Source organism: Diceros bicornis, chromosome 33 (genome assembly GCF_020826845.1).
Source record: "Diceros bicornis minor isolate mBicDic1 chromosome 33, mDicBic1.mat.cur, whole genome shotgun sequence".
Classification (NCBI taxonomy): domain Eukaryota; kingdom Metazoa; phylum Chordata; class Mammalia; order Perissodactyla; family Rhinocerotidae; genus Diceros; species Diceros bicornis.
The window spans coordinates 30,723,080-30,749,249 of record NC_080772.1 but is presented as its reverse complement, the minus strand read 5'-3'; the positions used below and the strand labels follow the sequence as shown (position 1 = coordinate 30,749,249).

General features: G+C 39.7%; 1 protein-coding gene across 2 annotated transcripts in view; it reads left to right on the top strand.

Annotated features, from left to right (window-relative positions):
• TPD52 (tumor protein D52) overlaps window positions 1–24,701 on the top strand; it is a 233,378-nt gene extending 208,677 nt beyond the window's left edge. For both annotated transcript variants that reach the window (XM_058528932.1, XM_058528929.1), the window contains one exon: window positions 24,411–24,701. In XM_058528932.1, coding sequence (XP_058384915.1) covers window positions 24,411–24,579 — 169 coding nt within the window. In that variant the 3' untranslated portion in view covers window positions 24,580–24,701. The remainder of the gene's footprint in view (window positions 1–24,410) is intronic.
• The last annotated feature ends 1,469 nt before the right edge of the window (window positions 24,702–26,170 follow it).

Here is a 26,170-nt window from a genome sequence, read left to right as displayed (position 1 = left end):
TACTAGTTGCTAACATAGCTGTTAACTGTATTTTAAGGTTAAATTTAAACTTTAAGAATTCATAATTGATTTTTTTAATTGTCTCTCTCCTCTCCCCTTTTATGTTATGTATAATATTGAATGAATTTTTATGGCCTTTTAATTGCTTACATAAAATCTGAACAAGAAGGGAAAAGAGCTACAAAAAGTAGAAGACTGGAACCCTTAAGATTACCCCTGATTAGATGAAGCTGTTGAATGAGAGAGTGAACCTAGTATGTTCCTGGGGGTTTAGAGCTTGTAAGAACCATAGATATCTAGGCAACTCTGTCTTTTGACAAAAAAAGTAAGACCCAGAGAAATCAACCAGTAATATTCTCTTTGTTAGTCAGGAGTCAAAACCTGATTATAAAGTTCCCAATTCTCACATCTCAGCTCTCTCTTCTGCATCCTTCAGTCTCATCAAATCAAAGCAATATGCATTTATTGAGCTCCTACTCTGTTGAAGGATTCATCAGATATGATCCTTACCTTGAAGAAACCTACATTCTAGTTAGAAAACAAGGCACGCACTCATTAAAAATTGTTGATAACGAAAGATTTAAATAGTAGTTCAAGATAATAGTAGAAACCATATCTCAGAGTGCTACTTCTTCAATGGCCAAATGAACTGTGCAAACAATAATTATTCTTGAAACTCAGTGAAAGGAGATATATCTTCAGGCTGGGATAGTCAGAGGAAGACCTTTTTCACAGAGTTTGGGTTTTGGGGTAGGTCCGGATTTTCTTCTCTATCTCACTGGTGAATTCCCACTCATTCTGTAAATTTCACATAAATGTCAACTCTTCTCCCTAGGGTTCCCTGATGTTTCTTCCCTCATAGAATTCTTTACATTTACATATACCTCCAGTATAGTGTTCCACATTTCGTTATAGTTATCTCCCCTGCTAGACTCTAAGCTCCTTAAGATCGCAGACTTATTCTTCATATCCTCAGTGTCTTCTTGGTACATAATAGTAACAAATATATGTTTCAAATAAATTTAACATTTGCATGTACTCACACAAATAAGAATTGATATGACAATAACACATTGTTATGGACTGAACTGTGTCCCCACAAAGTTCATATGTTGAAGCCCCAACCTCCAATGTGACTATATTTGGAGATAGGGCCTGTAAAGAGGTAATAAAGGTGAAGTGAGGTCATAAGAGTGGGGTCCTAATCCAGTAGGATTGGTGTCCTTATAAAAGGAGGAGACACTTGCTGTGGGCACACTGAGGAAGGGGCATGAGAGGACATGGTGAGAGAGAGAGTGGCAGTCTGCAAGCTGGGAGAAGAGTCTCTTCCAGAAGCTGAATCAGCTGGAACCTTGCTCTTAGACTTCGCGCCTCCAGAACTGTGAGAACATAAATTTCTGATGTTTAAGATACCCAGTCTGTGGTATTTGTTATAGCAGCCCAAGTGGACTAGCACACACATATATAAACAAGCAAATGTAGGAGTAGACATCACTTTAGAGAATTAAAGAAGTCCTGCCTCCCCAGATCCACCAGACGTCTTTGAAAACTTTGTCAACTGCTATCTGTTTGCAGAAGGACCCAACTCCATTGCCAAGTCAGCTTGCCCACCCCAGAGAACTTGACAGCCGGGCCTGTGCTAATTATGAGAGAAGTAGATGGTTCTTTGGCTGCATAAATTGTTTGTTAAACTAAGAGGAGTACAAGCAGTGTATTAGAGGAATCAGCTCAGCTCTACCGTGATCCTGAGTGAGTTATAACTGAGACAGGCAGTGTTATCAGTGGGGTTAGCTCTGACTGCTGTAAGCCTGGGATCTGGTGTGCCAGCCCAGCCTGGGTCTCACTGCAGGGCGTTTGCCCACGGATACGTTTCCTGAAGAGCGCTTCAGTCCTCCCCACCCAGCCAGTATCTTTCCTTCCCTGTCCCCTACAATTCGTTTTCCAAGGAGCAGCCAGACTGGTCTCAAAAACAGAAATTTGATCATGCATTTCCCTTCTGTGGGCTTTCCATGAGCATCTAAAATAAACCCCACACCAAGCACTGTGTGGCCTGCCTCCTGCCTTCCTCTCTGACCGCTGCCTCCCAGCAGCCTCCGTGTCACCCAGTGCTCTCCAGCCGCACTGGCCTTCCCTTGCTTCTTTAAGCATGCCCACGTTTTCCTCCCTTTGAGCGTTTGAGCTAGCTGTGCCTCTGCCTCGGATGCTCTGACCCATCTTTGGACAGCTGGCTCCTATTGTGTCATTTAGGGCCCCACTTAAATGTCGCCTTTCAGAGATTCCTTCCTGCACCACCCAGTCCAGTGTCATCCCTCTCTGTCATACCACCTTATTTTAATTTTCTGCACGGCACTTACTCCTGTTAGATTTGTTTGTTTGTTTATTGTCTTGTTCTCCCTACTGCAGTTTAAGCTCTGTGAGTCCTGGGGCCCTGTCTTCCTTGTACACTGGTTACTCCAGCACCTAGAACAGTACCTGCCACAGGTCGGCCTTTAAGAAATGTTTGTTGAATGAATGAAAGAACCAGTGAACAGGTTCACAGGTTGGAGCCCCATACCCAGGGCAAGCACTCGTGCTGGGCCTGTCTCCCTCAGGCTCGTATTTTGTTCCCATAGCCTTAGTCGCATGGGTTCTGCTCTCAACAGAAAGGCTCTCTAGGGCTTAGACACACACTTCCTCAGAAGTCCAGCTGCTATTGCTTATCCAGTAGATTAGCTAATTGACATCCATCAAAAGTTAAACCCTGGGCTGGCCCGGTGGCATAGCAGTTAAGGTCGCATGCTCTGCTTCGTTGGCCTGGGTTTCCCGGGTTTGGATCCCGGGCGTGGACTGATGCACTGCTTCTCAAGCCGTGCTGTGGCGGCATCCCATGTAAAGTAGAGAAAGATGGGCATGGATGTTAGCCCAGGGCCAATCTTCCTCAGCAGGAAAAAAAAAAAGGAGATTGGCAACAGATGTTAGCTCAGGGCTAATCTTCCTCACCAAAAAAAAAAGTTAAACCCCATTTCTTTGAATAGGACATCTTTGAAAACCTCTTTTCAAGTGCTGTCCTTCCCCAACAGGAGTCAACCTGCCAAGTCCGTTAGCCAGCCCCAGTAAGCCTTACAGTCAGACCTGCGTAATTGTGACAGAAAGTAGCTAGTTCTGTGCCCGAACTATTTCTTGGTTAAATCAAGGCCTGTGCTGACTAGACTCCATTGAGCATTGACTAAGTCCTTTATATGCTTTCTCCCGCACAGTCTTCCCAGCAGCCTAGGAGGGGCGCACTGTGGTGGTTCCTGTTTCACAGTAAAGGTAACCTTTCCCAAGATTGCATAATGATCATAGACTTGTTCACATAAAATGAGTAACATGGGGAACAGAATTGTTCTTAAACGTTGTCAGTTTGTTATCCAAGGTTTTAGTTATCTCTGACCAGTAAACCAATAAACTATGGTTTTCTTTAGCTATTAATATGACATCATATATGCTCTCTGAACAGAATTCTGCTGTTCATTCACCTTTTCTTGGCAAGTTAAAAAGCTCTAGGATCTTGAGATTTTTCCCCCCCGTTTCGTAGGCACTGATTTAGGAAGTCCATTTACATGGGCAAGGAAAGCTCGATACAGATAATCTCTGTAAGATAGAATTTAGGAGGGGAAATGAATGCTTTTCAAAGTTAAGCCTCTCTTATTAGGGACCACTAACCCCTTTTTAGCAATGAAGGAAAAAATTTTAAATCATTATTCTACCCTGTTTTGCTTTACTTTAAAAGCATAAGAATTTATTCAGAGATTTTTCTATTAGTCAAAATGCTAACCTAACACTATTCTTTTGGAATTTTAGTATTTTTTTGAATGTTGTTTTCTGGGTAGTAAAAGCTTTAAAATAATATCATTATCTAATCCTAAGGAAATGGCCACAACTTCCTGCTAAATAAAAACAAAAGCAAATAACAAAGCTTTTATTTACAATTTTAAATCATAAATAAGTGCTTTGATTTTGATGCAGAGACTCTGGGGTGTATAGTATTTCTTTTTTTTTTTTTTTGCAGAATTTTATCCCAAAGATAATTGATTCGTGATAATATTTTACTCTATTAGCGTCTAGGACAGCGTCACCCTAGAGATACCAGTCTGCTCAGAAACAATTTCTTTGCTCAGATCGGAAGCAAAAAAATCATCAACTTGCTGAGCATAAGCCCCTTGGTCACTGTGTGGTCGCACTCCTGTTTTGATAGGAATGACCCAGAGATCAGGGAATACTTGCAGTATTCTGAGTAACATATTGTCCACGCCTAGGTTGCTACTCAGGATTTAACATAAATGAATGCAGCTTTGAGACGGAAGCCAAGTTAAGGAGCACGTGTGACCCGTGGTGGAATGCAGAGTTGTCCAGTGCAGACCCCAAGTTTACAGAACCAGTTACAGAAGTTTTGTGTCACATTTGAGAATATATATTTACTATAGTCTTCTACAAATGTCTACCAAATGCCTCCTATGTATAGGGTAGCGCAGTGCTGCAAAGTGGAAGTTCAAAAGTTTGTTAACATCGATTTGTTAAAGAGAATAACATAGGTAATAGGAAAAGATAGCTATATTTGACCCCTGTAAGTCTCTTTTCTCATTTGTACACTAGAATAGTTTTGCCTATCCAGGGAAATGATTAATAGAAGGGGTAAAATACCTGTTTTTCCTGTTCTCTTTAAGTGTGCCTTCTGTCTGAAACAAAACTTAGCTGGCCATCTAGCCAGCAGTCATGTCAAGAATCATCTTTGGTTTCAGATTTGAGCCAGATGAATAAGCTAGTCCTGCATAACAGATATTTCTATCTGGAAATAAGTCCAGGTCCCTATGGGTGTGCCGAGTCGGTAAGGAGAGTAACGAGAGCACCGTGCTTCATGCTCTGAAAGAGTGAAGTGATGAAGGGGAGACTGCAAGGTGGCCTGATGGTCAGTGTTTTCCTGCATACCTACTACCTTCTGACTGTCTGGCTGCTCTTTTTTAATTTGCTTTTCAGCTTTTGTGCTTCCTGATGTTGAAAGACTTAATAGGCATTCTGAGTTACAGAATCATAAGATTTTAGAAAGGGAAGGAATCTTGGAGGTCATCTAATTCAGCCCTGACTGAATGCAAACTCCATCCCTGCACTTGCAGGGAAGCTTGAACATTCCCTGTGGTTTCCTCCATTAATACACAACACAACCAGTTCCCTTTCCAGCCAGCTCTCTTAGAAGTTCTTCCTCATATTAAACTGGAACCTGCCAAGTCTGCCATCTTATAACTTCTACCCATTTTTCTTATTTCTGCTTTTTAGAGGCATACAGAATAGACGCACAAAATAAATATTGTGACCTCTTTAATATTAAAGTCTTTCAAAGTCTTCAGGCAGTTGTCCTCTTTCTACTTTTCTTTCAACCTTCTAAATGCCCTCCTTCCTGTAAGTTCTTCATTCAACATAGTACAAGATTCTTTCACCATCTTCTTCTGGATAGACCCCATTTATCAGTGACCCTCTAATTGTGTTGCCTAGAATGGATCAAAATACTCTAGATTTGGTCAGAAAAGTGAAAGGAGATTGGGATTATTATGTGGAATATACATTTTATTTTGTGGAATATATACTTGTACTAATTCAACCTAAAATTACATTAACTTTTTGGGGAGCAAAACCACATTGTGGATTCTTACTGACCTTGCAGTTATCTGCACATGAAGTGCCTTTAAACCACTTGCTTTTCTGTACTTGTGTAGTTGGTTTTCTTTTTTCTTCTGATTTCACAGAACTTCTCTAGGCTTTAGTGCCCTCAGCTTTTTAATAAAGGGCAGGAACTGGAGTGTTTAATAAATGTACCCAGATTTAGGGGTGCAAAGGGCAGATTCAATCAGGGCCTGTACATGTCAAGTCACGAGCTCTTTTCCAGGCTCTGAGGGTCTTTTTAGTCCAACCTAACTTCAGCCTCGTCAGCAGGTGATAGGAATCTGTGAACCCCACCCCCTGCCCCTACTCCCCCGCCATCTCCCCTCCGCTCATGATGCTGAGTCTTGTCCTATGGAGGAGGCTGTTTAAAACACTCTGGATGGAATGAAATCTGCAGCATGGGTCTGATTTTTTTTTTCTTTCTCATTTTTTTTATTGATGTTTTAATAGTTTTTAACATTGTGAAATTTTGGATTGTACATTTTTGTTTGTCCATCACCATATATATGACTCCCTTCACCCCTTGTGCCCACCCCCCACCCCCATTGCCCCTGGTAACCACAATACAGTTTTCTCTGTCCATGTGTTGGTTTATAGTCCACATATGAGTGAGATCATACAGTGTTTGTCTTTCTCCTTCTGGCTTACTTCACTTAGCATAATACCCTCCAGGCCCATCCATATTGTTGCAAATGGGACGATTTTGTCTTTTTTATGGCTGAGTAGTATTCCATTGTACATATGTACCACATTTTCTTGATCCAGTCGTCAGTCGAGGGACACTTAGGTTGCTTCACTTCTTGGCTATGGTGAATAATGCTGCAATGAACACAGGGGTGCATAAGCCTCTTTGGATTGTTGATTTCAGGTTCGTTGGATAGATTCCCAGTATTGGGATAGCTGGATCATAGGGCATCTCTATTTTTAATTCTTTGAGGAATCTCCATACTGTTTTCCATAGAGGCTGCACCAGTTTGCATTCCCGCCAGCTGTGTATGAGGGTTCCTGTTTCTCCACATCCTCTCCAACATTTGTTGTTTTTTGTCTTGGTGATTATAGCCATTCTAACGAGCGTGAGGTGATATCTCAGTGTTGTTTTGATTTGCATTTTCCTGATGATTAGTGATGTTGAACATCTTTTTGTGTGCCTATTAATAGGCCATCTGTATATCTTCTTTGGAGAAGTGTCTGTTCATTTCCTCTGCCCATTTTTTGATCGGGTTGTTTGTTTTTCTGTTGTTCAGTTGTGTGAGTTCTTTATATATTATGGAGATCAACCCCTTGTCAGATGTATGTTTTGCAAATATTCTCTCCCAGCTGGTGGATTGTCTGTTCATCTTGATTCTGGTTTCTTTTGTCTTGTAGAAGCTCTTTAATCTGATAAAGTCCCACTTGTTTATTTTTTCTTTAGTTTCCCTAGTCTGGGTAGGCATGTCATCTGAAAAGATTCCTTTATGAATGGGTCTAATTTTTTTATGAAAGACTGTTCTCTCTCTGACCCTTGCCAGCCCACGTAGGCTACTGTGATAATAATCTCTTAAGTGTTTGGCTTTCCAAAAGGCATCTGATAAAGTCTCATCTCTTCTTGAAAGGGCACAGAAATCAGGACCAACCTACTAAAGTAGTTCTACCTCACACCGAAGGAATGGGTGGAAAATGGCTTTCCACTCCATTTTTGCCTCCGTGGGTTGGGGATGGACAGGATAGTTTCTCTGCTATTGATGTCTCCTTCCCTCATACAGATATTGAGTAGGTGTTTGTTGAAAATTCAATAATACTTATTTAATAAGTAACTAATTTAGAGAGACAGAAATAAAAGATTAAAAGAAAAAAGGAAACTCTGAAAACAGGCTGGTACAATGAATTTCGAGCTCTTCTGTTCTCTTAATATAGTCGAAAGTGCAGGGAATTAGGAATGTGGAGACAGAGGTCCCTCCATCGAAGGACATGATCACGGACGCTTCAGGGATGAGAATTAGGAGAGAACACCTGCCCTAGAGTAATTTTCAAGCTACATTTGACTCTTGTGTCTGCTAGCAAGTCTTAGGTTTTCAAGCACTGTGGAAGTGATTTTGAAAATCTCTTGATCATGAAAATACATCCCTAACTGCAGTAAACCTGATATGGCCAACCTAAAATGACTCAACCTTTTGTTTAGATGAAAATGTATATTAATCTCTTCAGTTTTCATAATGGAAAAACAAGTTTGCTTGTCGCATTTAAAACATGCAGTCCTAACTTTGACCTTCTACATAATGTCTGTACTGCATGCACTTGTTAGGGAAATTATATAGATATTCATATCCTGCCCAGCAAGAAATTTTGTTTTTTTTTATAAAAATAGACTTGATATGGTTGTTAGGTGATCGAATTTTCTTTTCCCTAATTTCTTGAAACATCTTATTTTGTAACTCTGAGAAAGATTGTAACTGTCATTATTGATGCCATATTATAATATATTACATTATATGCATATTCTACATTATTAAAAATGAAGTCATTTATTGGACATTTAAAAATGTTCCATTTTCACATTTCATAAAATGAATTAGTGCTTGAACAAGAGACAAAATTGTTTGTGGTGGCACAAAATACTAACTAGCAGGGCAAGGTTAGAAAGAACTTGGTTTAAAGGAAAAACAAAATCATATGTTTATATTAGAGTTGCAGATAAAGATTAAAAGCCTTATCCAAGATGATTGCAATTTGAGGAAATGCAGTTTGGTATTATGAACAATATTGTTTGCTTATTGCCATGAGGGCATGTAGGTTTCCAATTGCCAGTTGATATGCATTGTTTATTTTGGCCTAGTTGATAGGCACATGCTATATGGTATTTTCAAAGGGATAATCATGAGTTTTTTCAAAGGACTTTTGGTAATAATTCAGTAGCAGAAGGTATTACAGTAATTTTTGTTTCCCATTTACATCTTCTAATGACCTGGGATAATAAATGAGGACTTAATATGTGTGCTGTATTTTAAATTTCAAAGAGTGGAAATATTGGAGAGCTATAGAACTTTAGGAACACTCTTTACCTTTATTTTGTTAACCATGGCTGCTACCTTGGTAATTCAGTACAGATAGTACCGTGGTTGAGAGATCTTTTTTTTTTTTTCCTGAGGAAGATTGGCCCTGAGCTAACATCTATGCCAGTCTTCCTCTATTTTCTATATGGGTTGCTGCCACAGCATGGCTGACGGGTAGTGTAGGTCCGCGCCTGGGATCCGAACCCATGAACCCGGGCTGCCAAAGTGGAGCATGCAGAACTTAACCACTATGCCATGGGGCCGGCCCCAAGAGAGATCTTGATATAGACATCTTACAGAGGCAATAGGCTGGATAGGCCAAGGAAACATGGCAGATGGTACTTTGAAAAAGTGAGACAAATTTGAAATACACCAAGTAGTCTGCATATAAAGGCTTACTTGTTAATTGAATATTTAAGGCTATAACAATATTTTATATAGCTAATAAAAAGTCTTAAAATTTTTGCATTTTGTATATGTATTTAATCAATTTTGCGCTTACTATCACTCACTCTATATCAGTTTTTAAACACTAAAAATTGTAAAAAAGTACAAGAAAATCATAGGACTGTGAAGGACCTTAGGTCTGTTCTAGCACTGTCCTTTTTAATGATGGGAAGTTGAGGCCCAGACAGTTCATTTAAAGAAGACACGACGTGCTCACGCTCACTCACTCTCTCTCTCTCTCTCACACAGGTACATACTCCCCCGCCACACACACACACACAGAGACAGACAAGATGCTGGCTCCACATAGAGATCAACATTACTGTGAACATTTGTACAAATTAGAAGAAACAAATCAGTGTTAATTACATAAACCAATAGAAATATTTTAATCTTTTCAAAAAAGAAAAGAAAAATTTACTTCTAAAGTCTTAAAACTTTCAGTAGGGAACTGTAAGAAAATCAGAAAAAGTTCTAAACTATTTTAACTTATTGGCATGAAAACATAGAGGGTTAATGATTTCAAAAGAACTATTTTTAAAACCTCTGAGAATTGTAATTACAGCAAGGCAGCTAAATTGACTAGCAAAGTCAGAATTCCTCACAATATTCTCTTTTGATACTAAGCCTTGTATTTGTTGGCTTTGTATTATTTAATATAGTTATATCAAAGAACGAGTCAGAGAGAGATTCTCTCTTTTTTAAGTCTATGAGAACCATCACTAGCATGCGCTGACAGATGTTAAAGAATGTCTATGGAAAGAATGTCAAAAACCTCTCCAAAGGAAAGTCTTTAAACCGTGTCCTTAATAGAGAAATGCAAAACCAGATTTAATTGCCCTTTTCCTAAACAGCTCAGACATGCAGGCTCATTTGCTGCAGCATATGGTCTGAGAAAGTGCACAGTGGAAGAGAGCAGTCCTGGTGAAGGCTGGGATTGAATCCATCAGGCTGGAGTTCACAAAGATCAGTCACAGGCAAGCACTTGAAGTTAAAAGAAAGAAACACACCAAGCAGTGAAAACACAGGCTGTTTCCATTTTGAATGTGCTCATTGGAGACATCCTATTTGCCTTTCAACACAGCAATATTTCAGTGGTTTTAATATGAAGTATAAGATTTCTGAAAAACTAATATCTGGATGGTTTTTCCTAATTAAAAAAAAAGATGTAAAAAAAATAGGCAACATTGCATGAAGCTGTGGAAATTTTTTTCTGATAATTTAATTCATTATTTGTTACCACTGAAAGTAACAATTTTTCTAATGGGGAACAGTTAAAATAATGAGTTGGATGGCAGCAACATGGCTTACATTTTATTTCAAAGGGAAGACGTTATAAGACTATATGAAGTGGTAAATTCTTACCACTCTTAAGGAGATTAAGTTTACAGTTCTTACAAGAAGTCATAGGTAATTAAGAACTTAAGAATAGGAAGAGGAAAAAAATCTGTGAATCCTCTTATACCACTTGGTGGCATTAGGCAAGTGACTTTACTTCCATGTATCTTAATTTTATGTCTGTAACATGAGGGAAGCTATCTTTACGGAGAATTTGATTTTATTTTTAATAAGACAGTTCAGTTGCTGTGTGTCTGGTACAATGTCACTCACAGATTTGAGGAAGAATACAAAAAGTAACAGAAAATAAAGAAACGTTTGAGGGGTTAGTAATGGCAAACATGGATCTGATTGTTTATTATTGCTGGATCTAATAAATCACTAATTAGTAGTGATTTATTATAATAAATTATTTCTAAGTGCTATTTTTCCTGTAAACTAGCCTTTTTGCCACAATGTATATTTATATATTGTGCAACAAGTATGCTTACTATTTTATTGTCAATTTGAAATTGTACAGAGCTACACTGTCATGTGGCTATTTAAATTTAAATTAATTAAAATTAAATATAATTTAAAAATTCAATTCCTCAGTTGTATTTCAGTTCCTGAGCCATATTTCAAGTGCTCAATAACCACATTACATAGAGTGTTTCCATTATCACAGAAAGTTATGTGGGGGAGCGGTGTTTTGGTATTATTGATATTTTAATTAAGTTTTTATCAATGCATTTCACTGAAGATAAGAACATAAATCATATATTTTAGATGGCGGGTGTAGAGGAGACTAATCTCCTGTCCGTGCAAAGATTAAGCCAAAGGTTACACTGGAAAGAAGTACGTTTAACACGCATGGCAAAACACAAAAATGAAATGGTGGTGATGCTTATGGGATGAGATTTTCTGAACTAGTGAACAACACTTGCTAACATTCTGAACAAAGTCAGTCTTCCATCAATTTACGCAGTAATCGCATTTTGGAAATTTAGTGTATAATTGAACTTTTTTTTATTGTGAAATTTTTGTTGTACATTATTGTTTATCAGTCACCATATAAGTGCATCCCTCCATCCCTTGTGCCCACCCCCCACCCCCCTAGCCCCTGTTTGGTGGTTACCTGTTTGGTAACTGTTTGGTAACCACCAAACAGTTCTATCTGTCCGTGTGTTGGTTTATCTTCCACATATGAGTGAAATCATGTACTGTTTGTCTTTCTCTTTCTGGATCATTTCACTTAAGATACTACCCTCTAGGTCCATCCATGTTGTTGCAAATGGGACAATTTTGTCTTTTTTTATGGCTGAGTAGTATTCTATGGTATATATGTACCACATCTTCTTTATCCATTCATCAGTTGAGGGACACTTGGGTTGCTTCCATGTCTTGGCTATAGTGACTAATGCTGCAATGAACATAGGGGTGCATAAGCCTCTTTAGATTGTTGATTTCAGGTTCGTTGGGTAGGTACGCAGTAGTGGGATAGCCGGATCATAAGGTATTTCTATTTTTAATTTTTTGAGGAATCTCCATACTGTTTTCCATAGAGGCTGCACCAGTTTGCATTTCCACCAGCAGTAGATTAGGGTTCCCATTTCTCCACAGCCTCTCCAGCATTTGTTGCTTTTTGTCTTGGTGATTATAGCCATGCTAATGGGTGTAAGATGATATCTTAGTGTTGTTTTGATTTGCATTTCCCTGATAATTAGTGATGTTGAGCATCTTTTCATGTGCCTATTGGCCATCTGTATATCTTCTTTGGAGAAGTGTCTGTTCATTTCCTCTGCCCATTTTTTGATTGGGTTGTTTGTTTTTCTGTTGTTCAGTTGTGTGAGTTCTTTATATATTATGGAGATTAATCTCTTGTCAGATATATGGTTTGCAAATATTTTTTCCCAGCTGGTGGGTTCCCTATTCATTTTGATCCTGGTTTCATTTGCCTTGTAGATGCTCTTTAATCTGATGAAGTCCCACTTGTTTATTTTTTCTTTTGTTTCCCTTGTCTGAGTTAGACATGGAATTCAAAAAGATCCCTTTATGGCTGATGACGAGTAGCGTACTACCTATATTTTCCTCCAGGAGTTTTATAGTTTCAGGTCTCACCTTCAGGTCTTTCATCCATTTTGAGTTAATTTTTGTGTATGGTGAAAGAAGATGGTCTACTTTCATTCTTTTGCAAGTGGCTGTCCGGTTTTCCCAGCACCATTTATTGAAGAGACTTTCCTTTCTCCACTGTATGTCCTTAGCTCCTTTGTCAAAGATTAGCTGCCCATGGATATGAGGTTTTATTTCTGGACTTTCAATTCTGTTCCATTGATCTGTGTGTCTGTTTTTGTACCAGTACCACGCTGTTTTAGTTACTATCGCTTTGTAGTATGTTTTGAAGTCAGGGATTGTGATTCCTCCAGCCTTGTTCTTCTTTTTCAGGATTGCTTTAGCTATATGGGGTCTTTTGTTGCCCCATATGAATGCTAGTATTCTTTGTTCTATTTCCATGAAGAATGTCCTTGGGATTCTGTTTGGGATTGCATTGAATCTGTAGATTGCTTTAGGTAGTATGGACATTTTAACAATGTTTATTCTTCCAATCCAAGTGCATTCAGTCTTTTTCCATTTCTTTATGTCATCATTGATTTCACTCAGTAATGTCTTATAGTTTTCATTGTATAGGTCTTTCACTTCCTCGGTTAAATTTACTCCTAGATATTTTATTCTTTTTGTAGAATTGTAAATGGGATTGTCTTCTTGAGTTCTCTTTCTGTTAGTTCGTTGTTGGTATATAGAAATGCAACTGATTTCTGTAAGTTGATTTTGTACCCTGCCACTTGGCTGTAGTTGTTGATTATTTCTAGTAGTTTTCCAATGGATTCTTTAGGGTTTTCTATATATAAGATCGTGTCATCTGCAAACAGCGAGAGTTTCACTTCTTCGTTGCCTATTTGGATTCCTTTTATTCCTTTTACTTGCCTAATTGCTCTAGCCAGAACCTCCAGTACTGTGTTGAATAAGAGTGGTGAGAGTGGGCACCTTTATCTTGTCCCTGTTTTCAGAGGGATGGCTTTCAGTTTTTCCCCATTGAGTATGATGTTGGCCGTGGGTTTGTCATATATGGCCTTTATTATGTTAAGGTACTTTCCTTCTATACCCATTTTGTTGAGAGTTTTTATCATAAATGGATGTTGGATCTTGTTAAAAGCCTTCTCTGCATCTATTGAGATGATCATATGGTTTTTATTCCTCGTTTTGTTAATGTGGTGTATCACATTGATTGATTTGTGGATGTTGAACCATCCCAGTGTCCCTGGTATAAATCCCACTTGATCATGGTGTATGATCTTTTTAATGTATTGCTGTATTCTGTTTGCCAATATTTTGTTGAGGATTTTTGCGTCTATGTTCATCAGGGATATTGGTCTGTAGTTTTCCTTCTTATTATTGTCTTTGTCTGGCTTTGGTATCAGGGTGATGTTGGGCTCGTAGAATGTGTTGGGAAGTGTTCCATCTTCCTCTATTTTTTGGAATAGTTTGAGAAGGATAGTTATTAGGTCTTTGAATGTTTGGTAAAATTCTCCAGAGAAGCCATCTGGTCCTGGACTTTTATTTTTTGGGAGGTGTTTTTGATTTCTATTTCAATCTCTTTACTTGTGATTGGTCTATTCACGTTCTCTATTTCTTCTTGATTCAGTTTTGGGAGGTCGTATGAGTCTAGGAATTTATCCATTTCTTCTAGATTGTCAATTTGTTGGCATATAATTTTTCATAGTATTCTCTTATAATCTTTTGTATTTCTGTGGTATCTGTTTTAATTTCTCCTTTTTCATTTCTAATTTTATATTTGAGCCTTCTCTTTTTCTTGGTGAGTCTGGCTAAGGGTTTTTCAATTTTGTTTATCTTCTCAAAGAACTAGCTCTTTGTTTCATTGATCCTTTCTACTGTTTTTGTAATTTCAATTCCATTTATTTCTGCTTTGATTTTTATTGTTTCCCTCCTTCTGCTGACTTTAGGCTTTGTTTGTTCTTTTTCTAATTCTGTTAGGCATAGTTTGAGGTTGCTTATTTGGGCTTTTTCTTGTTTGTTAATGTGGGCCTGTATTGCTATGAGTTTCCCTCTCAGGACCGCTTTTGCTGCATCCCATATGAGTTTGTATGGTGTATTTTCATTTTGATTTGTCTCCTGATGTGCTTTGATTTTTCCTTTAATTTCATCAATGATCCATTGGTTGTTTAGTAGAATGTTGTTGAGTCTCCACAGCTTTGTCACTTTCCTGGTTTTTCCCTTGTAGTTGATTTCTAACTTCATGGCATTATGGTCTGAAAAGATGCTTGTTATGATTTCAATCTTCTTAAATTCATATAAGCATGCCTTGTTTCCCAATGTATGGTGTATTCTTGAGAATGTTCCATGCGCGCTTAAGAAGAATGTGTAATCTGCTATGTTTGGATGGAGTGCTCTGTATATGTTTGTTAAGTCCATCTCATCTAGTTTTTCGTTTAGGTCCATTATTTCCTTATTTATTTTCTGTCTGGATGATCTATCCATTGATGAGAGTGGGGTGTTAAGATCCCCTACTACTACTGTGTTGTTGTGTAATATCTCCTTTTAGGTTTGTTAATAGTTGCTTTATGTACTTTGGTGTTCCTGTATTGGGTGCATATATATTTAAAAGTGTTATGTTTTCTTGGTGGAGTGTCCCTGTTATCATTATATATTGCCCCTCTTTGTCTCTCATTACCTGCTTTATCTTGAAATCAGCTTTGTCTGACATAAGTATGGCAACACCTGCTTTCTTTTGTTTGCCAGTAGCTTGGAGTATTGTCTTCCATCCTTTTACTCTGAGCCTGTGTTTGTCTTTAGAGCTGAGATGTGTTTCCTGGAGGCAGCATATTGTTGGGTCTTGTTTTTTAATCCATCCCACCACTCTGTGTCTTTTGATTGGAGAGTTCAGGCCATTTACATTTAGGGTAATTATTGATATATAGGGGCTTGTTGTTGTTATTTTATCGCTCTTTTTCTGGTTCTTTTGCATTTCTTTTGTTTCTCGTCCTGTGTGTTTGGGACTACCAATTTAGTTTGGTAATTCTTTATGGAGGTTCTCTTAGTTTTCTCTTTCTTTATTGTGTGTGATTCTATTCTGATTATGTGGTTAGTGGTTACCATAAGGTTTATATAAAAAATCTCGTGGATGTGATAGTCCATTTTTTGATGGCTTCTTATTCCCTTAGACTAAGTCGATTCGATCCCTTTCCTCTTCCCCTTCTAAGTTATCATTGTCACATCTTATTCCTTCTTGTGTTGTGAGTTTGTGTTTACCATGATGAGGTTATATTTATGCTTGGTGCTTACTTTCTCTTGATCTTTGGTTTTATATTTAAGTGTTTGCTAATCTATTTTGGTAGAGGACTGCAATTTTTCTGGTTTTGTCGACCTATTTTCCTCCTTGTTCAACACTTTGAATCCCCTTTCTCTTTTTTCCTTGGGGATGAGGGCCTTCTTGAGCACTTCTTGTAGTGGGGGTCTTGTGGCAATGAACTCCCTTAGCTTTTGTTTATCTGGGATAGTTATTATTTCTCCATCATATCTGAAGGATATTTTTGCTGGATAGAGTATTCTTGGCTGAAAGTTTTTGTCCTTTAGAATTTTGAATATATCGTTCCACTCTCTCCTAGCCTGTAAATTTTCTGTCAAGAAGTCGGCTGAGAGCCTGATAGGAAATCCTTTGTATGTTATTTTTTTTTTGTCTAGCTGCCCTTAATATTTTCTCTTTGTCATTGACTTTTGCCAGCTTTACTACTATACGCCTTGGAGAGGGTCTTTTCGTGTTGATATGTTTAGGAGATCTATTGATTTCATTCACTGGTATTTCCAGCTCCTTCCCCAGGTTTGGGAAGTTCTCAGAAATTATTTATTTGAGCAAGTTCTCTGCTCCTTTTTCCCTCTCTTCTCCCTTTGGAATACCTATATCCTTATGTTGGATTTCCTAATTGAGTCGGATATTTCTTGGAGAGTTTCTTTATTTCTTTTTAGTCTTAGTTCTCTTTCCTCCTCCATCTGGAGCATTTCTGCATTGCTGTCCTCAATATTGCTAATTCTTTCCTCCATATTGTCAGCTCTGATGCTTAAGGCTTCCAGATTTGTCTTTATCTTCGCTATGGTGTTTTTCATCTGTAAGATTTCTGATTGGTTTTTTTTTTTTACAGTTTTAATCTCTTGTGAAGAAACTCCTGATTTCATTGAATTGTCTGTGTTTTCTTGTATTGCATTAAGCTTTTTTATGATGGCTATTTTGAATTCTGTCATTAAGGTTATACATTTCTGTGCTTTCCGGGTTGACTTCTAGGTGCTTGTCATTTTCCTTTTGGTCTGGAGATTTAATATATTTTTTCATGGTGCCTGTTGGTGTTGGCTTACTTTTCTTCATTGTGACAATATATGGTCGCAGTTTCCTCTTGCTGCCACTGGGTGGGGGTCAAGGGCTGTGTATTCTGTCCCACGTCAATCTGCGAGCACTCTCGTCAGCCCCTGGCTGATCTGAGGCATGGCAGAGTGGAGGCTGCCGGGGTGGGGGGGGGGTGGGAACAGCTGGAGCTGGAGCGCAGCTAGGCCGAAGCAGCTGGGGCTCGGGTGCAGGTGGGTTGAAGGAGCTGCAGCTGAAGTGTCGCTGGGCTGAAGAAGCAGGGGCTGGAGTGCTGCTGGGCCACAGAAGCTGGAACTGGAGTGGGCTGGGCCGAAGAAGGAAGAGCTGGAGCGCACTGGGCCAAAGATGCTGGAACTGGAGTGCGCTGGGCCAAAGAAGCTGGAACTGGAGTGCGCTGAGCTGAAGAAGGAGGAGCTGGAGCACTGTTGGGCCAAAGATGCTGGAACTGGAGTGCGCTGGGCCAAAGAAGCTGGAACTGGAGTGCGCTGAGCTGAAGAAGGAGGAGCTGGAGCACTGTTGGGCCAAAGATGCGGGAACTGGAGTTCGCCAGGCCGAAGAAGGAGGAGCCGGGGTGCTGGGCCAAAGAAGCTGGAACTGGAGTGCGGTGGGCCGACGTTGCTGGTGCCAAGTCAGGTGGAGCCTGAGCATGGGCCAAGCTGAAGCCGCTGGGGCCAGTGATGGGGGGTGGGGTCAAGCTGAAGGAACTGGGACAGGGCACGGTCCAGCCGAAGGAGCTGGGGCCGTGGCTTGGTCCATCCAGAGCAGCTGCAGCTGTGGCGTTGTGTGACCTGAGCTGCCGCTGCCTCTGGTGTGGGGGCACAGGCTCGCCTCGGTGCTGGTCGGGCCCGGGCACCTGGGGGCCACTGCCTGTAGGGGTGGGGCGGTCACGCTGCCCCTGCTGGTCGGGCCCGGGCACCTGGGGGCCACTGCCTGTAGGGGTGGGGCGGTCACGCTGCCCCTGCTGGTCGGGCCCGGGCACCTGGGGGCCACTGCCTGTAGGGGTGGGGCGGTCACGCTGCCCCTGCTGGTCGGGCCCGGGCACCTGGGGGCCACTGCCTGTAGGGGTGGGGCGGTCACGCTGCCCCTGCTGGTGGGGCCCGGGCGCCTGGGGACCGCTGCCTCTGGGGACGGGGCTGAGCTGAAGCTCTGCTGTGCTGAAACGCCAGTCGAGTGGGCTGAGTGGGGAAGGGGTGCTTACTTCCGCCTCCCGGATCTCAGAGGTTTCTCACCTTGCTGTCACTTTCTGCTCTCCTGAGGGGCTAGCTTGTTGAAACTACCCTCACAACAGTTCCGCTCCCTCCGTAGGGGGATGCCCTCAGGCTGTGAGGGGTCTTGGAGAGCACCGTTTTCCACCTGGTGAGCCGCCCCTCCCCCTCCTCTGAGAGCCGCGTGGTCTGTCTCTGGCTCGCAGTCCTTGGGGAAGGAAAGGAGCTCCTCTTACCTCCTTCCACTTCCTCTGGGGATTCCAGCACCTCTGTCGTCCGGTGTACAGCTGCCTGGGTGCCTCAGATGTCCCCTGTGTTGTGTGAATAGCTTCTGTTGGAACATAAATGTCTTTTTTGTTGTGTCTTAGAGGGGGAGAGTTCAATGGGGGAAAGCTCACTCCACCATGATGCTGACGTCAATCCTCCTAATTGAACTTTTATTAAAAAGTTTGTATCTTTAGTTCCAGGCGTAGATAATCATAAGCAGGGTTTTCACCCACATCAATGTCTCGCCACAGAGACAGGACAGCTCTGTTGCGCAGAAGAGTTTTGTGCATTACAGAATGTCTGCATCCCACCCACCCCCCTAAATGTCACCCTGATCACTGTGATAATCAACAAGTTCCTCCAAATATTTCCAACACATTTTAGAAAACCTGTGCTTTATGGTGGGCCCAGTATTAAGACAGTGGGCACATCCTGCCTCTTGAGATTATCATCTTAAATCTGTTCCTTTGTTGGATACATTTTATTGATTTATCTTTGGGTTCAGTATTTTTAAAATGGAAAACATAATGCTGCTGTGGACCTAATTCTTCTTTTAATATCTGTCCTTATTCATTCCTAAATGTTTAGACATAATTAAGTGACCAAGGATAATGAAGGAAAAATTTCTTCTTTACATATATCATGGACTTTTGTCTTATATCCATTAGAAAATAAGGCTGTATGGCTTTGAGCATTGGCTCAATGAATTTGTTCAATGAAGTCCTGGATTTCCTTAAGAAGCACATTGGAAATAAAACAACAGAAATAATTATCACAAGGTCATAATGCTGTGTAGATGAAATGAGAAAGATAGATAAAGACTCAAAATCTAGAGCCAGACTTCTTAATCTTAGAGGTCCATAGCTAACCTTCAGGTAATCTGTGAACCCCTTGAAATTATAGCAAGAAAGAGTCCATTGATATAATCAAAGGAATGAGGAAAAACTAGTTAAATAAAAGAATAATAAAATCCTGTTACAGAAAGAAGACATAGAGAAGATAGATTCAGATCTATAAAATCAAGAAGGGAGATGGTTGATTAGGTTAGAAGTTAAGTCTACTATTGAAATGGTAAATTTAAAAAGAAGCTCAAAAAATGCTTCTTGGAAGAACAAATAATGAACTTATAGAAATTATCATCTTCGTCTTCCAAGAAATGGTATGTGCTGGAAATAAAGTTGATTCCTAAAAGGCTTAACTCCATCCAGAATTAAAGAAGCAGGACTGAGAGGAGATAGGTAAAGTGAGACGGCTCTGCCTGCCCCTCAGTCTTCCTTGAGCCACTGTGGGAAAGAATACTGGAGAAGATAAATCACCGTGACCCTTTCGTGACTGACAATATATGCTACTTTCTTATTTCCAGTTATATTGTAGTCAGTGCTGGGAAATGTGGACTGTTAAATGTGTAGTTCTCTGAATTTTACTTGCTTTTGTTCAGTGCTATTTGGCCTCACATCCTCAAAGGAAATTCACATTCATTTCAAAAATCATTGTTTTCATTTTCGTAGGACATATATTTTATGATATATTTTAAGATAGGAATGCTTATACCATTAAAATAAGTAGGATTTGAATCAAAGCAAATATTGACAGAAAACTCTACCCCCAAATTTACCTTCTAAAGGAATCTATTATTGATTTAATTGTAGCTTGGAATTATAGCTGGGTGTGCTCTTGTTCTTGCCATCATGCCAACACTAGAGTACCAGGTGTCACTGGGCTTGTTTTGATGATGATGGTGGTGATGATGGTAGTGGTGATGATGGTGATGGTGGTGGTGGTGGTCATGATGATGGTGATGGTGGTGATGATGATGGTGGTGGTGGTGGTAGTAATGGTGATGATGATGGTTGATGATGATAGCTAACATTGTTGAGCATTGATAAGGGCTTGGCATGTGTTAACTCATTTCGTGTTCACCAGGACCTATGTGATAGGCATAATTATTATTCCCATTTTATAAATGAGGAAAGTGAAACAGAAAGTAACGGCTCAGAGTTGCGTATTTATAAGTGATAGAGCTGGGCACTTATCTAGGCATCTGGCTCCACAGCCCACACTGTTAATCACTATGTTGCCTCTTCTGTATTTTTATACTTAGGCCAAAATCTTGGAATAAAGTGACCATTTAAAGACTGCACAAACAATCTGAGAAGAGTTTACTGGCATATTCATTTTAAATCTTGTTATGTGGAACAATGGAAACCCAAATGGAAAGACTAAGTAGTGTAAGTGATTAACGAAGACTACAATACTGAAGGTTCACCTCAGATTACATTGGCAGAAACGCAGTTCTCAGAAATGCACTCGTTATTTCTTTCTTTATTAAAGTGTTTCAGAGTTAAAGCAAGGATAAACTCCACATGAATTCTATGGCTGCTGTTCCTGTTGAGGAAGAAATAGGCTGACCTTCTATGTCCTAGGTTTCCCAGAATGGACGGTCTGTGCAGGAGAGGCAGCCCCGCTCTGGGCTGGCAGTGGGCTCTGTGGAAGGGACACTGTTTAGGTGCATTTCTTTATTATATACTGTTACTGCCTGACTTTTTTTTGTCTTTCTAAATTACCCTAAAAGACTCTGTCATCACGTGTGGAAAACATCTGTTACCCTTGAAGGTTGTAATGGTGGTCGTGCGGTGCTGTCAGAGGGCCTTGTTTTACCGGTGCTTTGTATTGGTGTAGGCTGTCCTATCCTCCGCGCTTGACTATACACGATAAAGGTAATTCTAGGCCAGCTTTTCTCAAGTGGGGATCAGAGACTGCATCAGAGTCACCTGGGGAGCTTGTTAAAAAGGCATATTCCTGGGCCAGTCCAGTGGTGTAGTGGTTAAGTTTATGTGCTCCACTTCAGCAGCCTGGGGTTCATGGGTCCAGATCCCGGGTGCGGACCTACACACTGCCTCTCAAGCCATGCTGTGGCAGGCGTCCCACATATAAAATAGTGGAAGATGGGCACGGATGTTAGCCCAGGGCCGATCTTCCTCAGCAAAAAAGGAGGATTGGCAACAGATGTTAGCTCAGGGCCAGTCTTCTTCACCAAAACAAAAAAGGCGTATTCCCAAGTCCTCCCCCCAGATTTGCCAGATCACTCTCTGGGCTTGCTTCCCTCCATTTGCATTTTAAACAAGCAGTCCAGGTGCTGCTGATGTCCTGGAGAGTGTGGAAACCACTGTTCAGAAGACTGCTTTAAGTGCAATGTGTTCATCACGGTACTGTCAGAGGCGCAGGGGTGATTAAATCCTTGCCCATTGCTGACAGTCTGATAGGGAAGATAACACTTACATAGAAATAACTGTAATACAAAGTAAAAATTAAGTACCATAAAAGTAGAAGCAGCTACTTCTGATAGCAGGTGTCAGAGAATCTTCTAGAGGTTTTTTCTTTTTTTTAGTACACAATAGGTGCATTTGGATGAATCTTCATTCATTCAGCACACATAAAGGTCTGCAGTGTGCTTTTCATCTCCTTTACAGCTCACTGGATAATTTCCAGAATATCTATAATTTTTAGAGGTGAAGGCAAAGCAGTCATATTAGTAAAGGCTCCTGCATCTAAACATGGGGACAGGGTTTGCCTTCCATAAATTACCAAGCTTACTGGTCACTCATGATGTTTCTGTTAATTACTTTTTAATTGGAGATTGCTAGCATTTATATGACCTAGAACGTTTACAGCGAGAGCTTCCTCTTCAGTGTGACTATGCCCAGAACTTTTGTCCCAAGTGTTTGTGACGTAATCAACTCTTTTTATGAAAAGTCATTGTTTCCTTCCTCATGGTTAGTTTATAGTCCACCTATGAGTAATACTCCTAAAAATAAGTGAAAAGAAATAGGCCAACAATGAACAATGGAAGGAGAAGAGAGCTAACATTTATTAACCACTATATGCCAGGCACTGTGCCAAGCAAATTTCAGAGGGGTTAGGTAAATGTACCGGTCCACACAGTTGCTAAAGCCAAGAAAATAGAGATTCTAGATCTTTGGTGACCTGGTGGCTTTTATCAGCAAGTGTCTTGTGAGTTCGCTGGTCGACATCTGAGTACCTGCTGCATGGGCACGGGAAGGGAGAGAGAAATACAGCGCCAGACCTTGGGGAGTGTACAATCTAATGAGAAGTCAGAGATTTCCACAAATAACACACACAAGTAAGAGAAGGGCACTAACATTCGCATTTACTGCCTATGCGTTTTCAGTGTATTATCCCATTTAACCTTCACAGCAGACCTGCAAAGTGGAACCTCTTGTTACATAGGTGAGGAAATTGTGGTTCAGAGAAAGCGTGTTATCCAAGGTTACCCACCTAGTAAGCAGCAGGGCTCAGATTTGCATCTGAGTCTATGACTGCAAAGCCTCTGTCTTCCTTGGGAATTCCAGTGACAGACTCTTCAGTCTGTCCTGGGGAATGGTGAGGCTCTCGGGAGCTGCATTGGATGCGTTCTACCTGAATACTTAAGAATCCATAGGATTTAGCTAGACAGAAAGGTCAAGCGGCGCCCCAACAGAGCAAAAGTATGGAGGAGTAGGAGTATGTGGGGATGGACATGCGGCCGTTTCCACATGAGCACACCAGATATGGAGCCCATCATGAGAAGTGGACTAGAAAGGTGAGCTCTGGGAAGATCATGTTGTTCCTCAAGCTTCAGCTAGGGATGGGGAGACCTGAAGGGCTAAGGTCATGACACATCTGTGTTAGAAAATGAACCAAACTTGGTAACTAACTGGATGTTTCAAGAGAGGAGGGAAGGAGGGGTCAACATGAATCAAAGCTGATGGAATGAATCAGTGTGGGTTGTGCTGTGAGGACAAATGAAAGAATCCATTAGAACATCAGTTACAGCTCCAAGTAATGTACAAAATAGTGCACAGCTTTACCTTGTCTGTGACCTAACCGTATTTTCCCCGTGGTTAATTCATATGGCATATGTTCTATAATTGCTCTTTTCTAAGAATATAAAGCTATGCATCAATTAATATTCTAGGATATCGCTTTAATTTTTTTAAACAGAAAATATGATCTATGCTGTCAATACACATACATGTATACATATATGTAAATATACATATAGAAGGACTAGAAAATGTGACTGACTTAATTTATTTTCCAAATTTTACAAAAGGACATTTACTTCTATAATCAGAAATAAAAATAACTTAAAAAAAAAAAGCCAAATTGCCTAAATGTTTACTTGATGGACCATTTATAAATTCCTTCAGAATACCTAATCAGACATTGCGTGGAGGCTGTTCGTTGTATGGTCTGCCAAAATCATTTTCCAGTGACGTTTTTTGAGAACTTTGTTTCTTCATTTTCTGTTTATATAAAATTATTTTAATTTTAAAATTAACTTAAAGTACTTGAAGTATATATTTAGATATTTAAAGATTTGTAGTTTTTAACTAATAACAATATTTTCACTCTCCTGCACCTTTTCATAATGTTGATATTAAATTCTTAACATAGTTGATCAAGGAAGAAAAGCAAATTAATATCACTTTTCATTTGGTATTATAAAATGCTTGGATATTTTATTGGCCACATGGAGCCATCATGCCTGTTACAGCCAGCATTCCACTTTAATTACAGTACAGTCAGTCCCCAAGACTGAGTACTTTGCACTCAGACTTTTTTCCATTTTGCTTTTCTAAAATTTACTTTACTTTAAAAGATTTTAATTTTAGAAGAAAAAATGTATCTGAAAGTTTGTTTTTCCCCTTGATACTCTCTGACTTTAAAAATGAATGGCATATTTTTTAAAATATCAGTTTCAAGAACCAACTTGTTTGAATTTCAGTTTGAAATACATTTTTATTTTGTTTATAAAATCTTTACAGGCAACTTTAAGATGAAAATTCTGATACAACTCAATTACTTTTCTGTCAAAAACAATAATTTCTCAGGTCTTAGTGTTAACTTTTTGTAAAAAAGTGTTAACTTCTTTATCTTTAGCCAACACAAATTAAAATTGGAATTTGGATTTTACTTTAACCTAGTTGTTCATATGCTGTGCAGAATTCATGGAATGTTTTTCTTACTATTTAGGAAGTACCAGAAAGGAACTCGAGTCCGGCTACGGCTGTTAGATCTTGAGCTCACGTCCCGGTTCCTGGGAGCAACGACGGATGCAACCCTCCTAGAGGCCGATGCTGTCCTCTTAGGACTGCAGGAGAGCAAAGACTCCAAATCGAAAGAGGAGCATCGTGAGCAGTAAAGGAACTGCGCTTAGTGCAGTCACTTCTTTTGTGTTGAACACAGATATCCATCAAGAACGCGATTAGAACATTACAAATAAACGATTGAAAGAAGACATAATAAAGGAAAACTGTGATTATAGCTCTTCCTTGTTAGAATTTTCTTTAGTTGTGTCTCCCCTCCCCCCTTTTTTATACCCGTTCTTTCCTCTGATTGGGTTAGTGTAAACGGTACTGAGAAGTTCTGCCATTCAGTAAGTACGTTTGGAGTGCTGTCTACAGATAGGTCTGTATGGCACTATTCTGAACACCAAAGAAACAGAGTAAATAAATTAGACAGAATTGCTTGCCTTGTGGAGCTTACTTTGACTGGGGGAGATAGACAATAAATAAGTAAAATATATGGCATGTTGACAGTGATACGTGCTAAGATCAAAAATAAGGCAGGGAGGGCAGAGGGTCTGAGTAGATGTTTCTCCAAGGAAGACACACAGACGGCAGCAGGCACATGGAAAGATGCTTCATATCTCTAATCCTCAGGGAAATGCAAATCAAAACCACAATGAGACATCACCTCACGCCCGTTAGAATGGCCACCATCAAAAGGACGAGAGAGAACAAGTGTTGGCAAGGCTGTGGAGAAAAGGGAACCTTTGTGCACTGTTGGTGGGCGTGTAAATTGATGCAACCACTATGGAAAAAAGTATGGAGTTTCCTCAAAAAATTAAAAATAGAACTACCATATGATCCAGCAATTTCATCTCTGGCTATTTATCCAAAGAAAGTGAAAACACTAATTTGAAAAGATATATGCACTGCCATGTTCATTGCAGCATTATTTACAATAGCCAAGATATGGAAGCAACCTAATGGATAAAGAAAATGGATTATATGTATAGGTAATGGAATATTATTCAGCCATAAAAAAGAAGGAAATCATGCCATTTGCGACAACATGGATGGACCCTGAGGGTATTATGCTAAGTGAAATAAGTCAGAGGAAGATGAATACTATATGATCTCACTTATGTGTGGAATCCAAAACAAAAAACAGAAAAACCGAGCTCATGGATGCAGAGAACAAATTGGCGGTTGCCAGAGGTGAGGGTGAAATGGGTGATGGGGCTTAAAAAGTCTGAACCTACAGCTGTAAAATAAATAAGTCCTGGGGATGTAATGTACAGCATGGCGACTGTAGTTAATAAAAACTGTACTGTATATTTGAAAGTTGCCAAGAGAGTAGATCTTAAAAGTTCTCATCACAAGAAAAAAAATTTCGTAACTGTATATAGTGATGGATGTTAACTAGACTTACTATAGTGCTCATTTTACAATATATACAAATATTGAATCATTAGATGGTATACCTGAAACTAATATATGTTATATACCAATTATATCTCAATAAAAAGTAGAGAATGGGGTTATGAGATGTCAGAGTGACAGATTGAAATTTAGGTGTGATGTTAATGGAAGGCCTCACAGAAGAATTTACTTTTTTTTTGATCTTTTTTAATCTATTTTTTTTACCTTTTTTGATGTGTAATTTTGTTTATTTTTCCTTTGATACAGTAAGTATTTAGAAAAAGCTTTTCTAAGAGCTTTTTTTAA